The sequence below is a fragment of the Falco peregrinus genome, chromosome 3 (genome assembly GCF_023634155.1).
Source record: "Falco peregrinus isolate bFalPer1 chromosome 3, bFalPer1.pri, whole genome shotgun sequence".
Taxonomy (NCBI): domain Eukaryota; kingdom Metazoa; phylum Chordata; class Aves; order Falconiformes; family Falconidae; genus Falco; species Falco peregrinus.
The window spans coordinates 110,547,698-110,551,777 of record NC_073723.1 but is presented as its reverse complement, the minus strand read 5'-3'; the positions used below and the strand labels follow the sequence as shown (position 1 = coordinate 110,551,777).

General features: G+C 45.2%; 1 protein-coding gene across 31 annotated transcripts in view; it reads right to left on the bottom strand.

Moving 5' to 3' along the window:
* Positions 1 to 4,080, bottom strand: part of EIF4G3 (eukaryotic translation initiation factor 4 gamma 3) — a 147,422-nt gene that overhangs the window by 11,359 nt on the left and 131,983 nt on the right. For all 31 annotated transcript variants that reach the window (XR_008746304.1, XM_055798922.1, XM_055798917.1 and 28 more), the window contains 3 exons: positions 3,585 to 3,808; positions 2,330 to 2,445; positions 7 to 179 (listed from right to left, as the gene is read on the bottom strand). Coding sequence is in view for 30 of the 31 variants with exons in the window: in XM_055798922.1 (XP_055654897.1) it covers positions 7 to 179; positions 2,330 to 2,445; positions 3,585 to 3,808 (513 nt within the window). In the remaining variant the exon portion in view is untranslated. The remainder of the gene's footprint in view (positions 1 to 6; positions 180 to 2,329; positions 2,446 to 3,584; positions 3,809 to 4,080) is intronic.

Sequence of the window (4,080 nt, the reverse complement as noted above, 5' to 3'; positions counted from 1 at the left end):
ACAAACCCCTTGAAGAAATCCTGCTTGCTCAGCTTTCCTGACTGCACCAACTGATGTAATAACTGGCCCATGTGATCCCTGGTGATCTGACTCCTCTCGAGTGTCGACTCCACTCCCACTCGCACGAAAACAGGCAGCAGATTCTGGGTGCTCAGCTCCTCCACACACTGCATTGCTTCCTGTTCGAATGACACACAGGATCACTCGCCTGAACTGAAAACATCAAAAAATGGGGCAGAATAATATTTTCAACTATAAGATAGGGTGGGTTTTTTTGGCAAATGAGTATTTAGTGAAGCTTCCAGCAAAGGTGCTGGACTAGGCTGTGGAAGCTCATCACAAATCATCACTGAGATGGCAACAGAATAATAATAATAATAAAAAAGATATGAGAATTTATACGATGCAGGCAACAATTTGTAAAATACACCATCACACTCCAGAGTACAGTTTGGCTGCTCAGTGAAAGGACAGGAATTGTCTTCTGGATGCCACCAAAACACCTATTATTTCATCAAATATCAAGCCAAGTCAAAAAGAGGACATGAGGTTAGATTCATTACTGATCCAACCTGGCACAAAAATGCCTGTTACAAACCCACATCATATAAAGAAGCAGAAAATAGGTGGGGAGCATTTGGAGGAAAACTTCCCCTTACTAAAGCTTCTGCTTTCTGGCATGTGCATTTTGTAACTGAAGCAAATAAAACACTCTTAAATGAGCATGTCTCTGAAAGCTCTCATGTCAAAAACCTCCACTGTCATCAGCGAAGATCTTCTACTGACCTTCTAGGTTGAGCCCAACGGATCTCAGTGGGCTTCCCAACTAAAGACATTTGCTCTTTGTCTTAGGTTATGCCTTTTGTTATCAAGAACTGGCAGCCCCAGATGCATTTCTGCAGGTCCTGAACAGCTTTTTTCTGCAGGTCATCGGCCTGGCGGTCCCAGACGGCACGCTCGGGCCAGAGCTCTCCCGTCAGATGTGCCTGACAGATCTCTGTGTCTCCAGGACAGACAGGTGAACACACACAGCTCGACCCTGCTGCCACTGGACACCAGCACACAGATCAGCAGTTTTAATTTACAGTCAGGTTAAATACTGAAGACTAAACTCATGACAAACGGCTATTCCTATGCTCTATGCTACATTAACACACTCATATATGGCCTTGTTAATGTGAGTTTAAGTTGAATTAGCCAGCAGCTTTGTTGCACGATGCATTTGAAGAGCAGCAAGAATTTACAATTATTAAGTAACCCCTTTAATGCAAACAAGGTGCCTCAATCTGATGTACTTTTTTTAAGCAGAGGTGCACTTGTCTAATATGATTCAACTCGTGTTTCCATCCAGCCATAAAAATATCTCACTGTATGTGTGAGCAGAGAAACTGAAGCAGCCCCTTCGCCCCAGACATCCAGGGGTGAGCCTTTGAAGTCTATGGCAAAAAGAAAAAAGGACCGGAGACTGCTTTGTTCACCAGCCCCCCCGCCCCTGACTCTCCCTGCTGAGATCTGCCAGGCCAGCAAAGCTGGGGGACACTGCAAATCAAAGCATTTTTTTTTCTCCAAACCAGGATTTAATAGTTTCTCCTGATAACTAGATGTGAACCCAAAACAATCCATCACAAGAATATTCCTCTTTCTGATTTTAATTGGAAGCCCTATGAAGCGGAAGCAGCAAGTCTGCTTTTAGGGTGCCAAACCAGGAACTCCCAAGTGCTGCTATTTCAAACTTGGCAGGTTTTAAAAATTTATTTCAGCAAAAGATCAAACCAATCAACTTTGCAGCTAACGTAACACTTCTTGCAAACTCCCTGGACGAACCAGAAATCCATTTACAAAGGAAACAAAATTTCAACCTTTAACTAGGAAGTGATGACAGCTGCTCCGTAATTTTCAATGTTTATTAAAAATACTCTGGAGTGGTTTGTTCAATATTTAGGACTGCTTTATCTGCCTCCAGATCAGAACAGCACATGCTTTGATAACTGAATGAAAACCTCAGTTTATTTTCCCACTGGCTTTTCTGCTTCCAAAATCGCTGCTATTATGGAGCTGCTCAGTGATTCATGACAGATACGCATACATCTTGCTACTTAAAGCACACAAGCTGGCCTATTTTTCCTATTACTAGGAGGGCAGAAAACAAGGTTGGGAGACAACTGTCCTCAAAACACTCATGGAGCTGCTGCTGCTCAGATTTTGACAGGCCCCATCGTTTCCGTTACCTCTGCGTGAGCTGGGTGCTTACAAAGACACTGTTCCTGGAGAGAAAACATACTCAAGTCCCACAGACCTTTCTGCTAAGTGAGATTTTAATTTTGCTTACCTTAAAATCATTAATATGCAAGAACTCATCAATGATAGATTTGCATTTTCTCTCTATTTCCTCTTCTGATAGTGAAGGCTTTTCTTGTGCTGGAGCTGGGGTAGCTTCTGGCTTGGCTGGTAGAAATAGAAGAAAAAAACTACATGCATTTGGAAAGGGAAAATCAGCATCATTTTCAGAGAAGACGCTCTGAAAACAGAAGTCACCGGAGCAGGGCATGTTCCCTCTCCCATCATCAGGCACGGGTCATTCCTTTCTTGGCTAACTTTCCCTGCATGAAGTCCTGATGGTTCTGTAAATCAACCTTCTTGTAGAAACACTGCTGGCAGTGACACAGGTTGTAACACTTTCAAAGTTCTCTATCAACATTAAATAATTAAACTTTGAGCTGCTACAGCATGCTGGAAATTTAAAACATGCTGACCTCAATGGGCAGCAACCCAAAGCAATCTCCTGATCACATCTCCAAAACCTTGGTCCCCGTGAAGTCCTGTACAAAGTCCTGAAGCTTCAAGACAAGCATCTGCTGTGTTGTGGCAGTCAAGACGTGTTCCTCACTGTAGCAGTTTCTAGATGTTTCCCAGGGACAGAGCAGAACACTGTACTTATCACAAAGGCTCTGTCCACAGGGAACATTGCCCTGAGTGTCCTCAATATTTTCTCACTAACAGATTGGCTCAAGCTGGCAGGAGCAAAAAGCCAGAGCTGCAGTGCTGACAAGGTGACAAGCCACCCCAGCGAGTGCTAACACTGCACTGTGCTAAGGCCTGCTCAGAAGGAGGGCTGGCAACAATGCAGCACTAAAAAGATGCTGTGCATGCTCTGTCCCAGACCCAAATCGCTGCTCTGGCCGTGGCAAACGTGCAGAAAGGGTAGATACGGCTTTACTGGGCACTGAAGCAGTGGTTCCACAGAACTGACACTGATTTTGGGGACTATGAGCCCAGAAACCGATGGCAAAAGCAACAGGGTCTGAGCAGGCATGACAGCGACGTGGTGTCTTGCTGGTACCTGCAGCCTTTCAACTCCAACGAATCCCAAGGGGGAGCTGGAGGGAGGAGATGATGCCAAGGCCTGTATGAATCCACTGTTACAAACCTTGGGGAGGCAGATCACAGCTATTGCAGCTTGATGTGTGACTGTAGGACAAATATTCACACCGCTGCACAGAAATCTGCCACTTTTTCTGACAGATTTTCCCTTATGCCTTTTCACGTACTCAGCAAGATTCCCTGAGCACGGAAGAGCCGCTTACCAGATTCCTTGGCTTTGTTCCTCTCTGCCTCTGTGCTGTTTCTGTCCATCTCCATGCCGCCTGTCAACTGTTTCACTGTCTCCAGCATCTCTCTCCGCTGCTCCTCTTGTGCCTGATTGTCGAGCAGCAGCTCTTTACTGCTGCTGCCCCGTAGGAAGGTGTTGGGGCGGGAGAGGGAAGGCGGAAGAGGTTTGTCATTCTTCTCCCTGCCTGTGCTTCCGCGACTGCGGAACAAAACCATAAACACTTAAAGGTTACGGTACAAGTAACTCCTGCTCGCAAGAAAAGACATTGGACAGCTTTCTAGCAACTGCAGGAAAACCCCACAACCCAAACCCTGCAGGATTGTCCTCTCAATTTTTTATGGTTGTAGCTACACAGAAAATTTAACTTCAAATTAAATTATCATCGAAATGAACTCGGGTCTCAGAGATGCATAAAACCAAATATCCACTGAGTGGACAGGCAGAGCCAGTGCTTCCTAAAGTACACACGG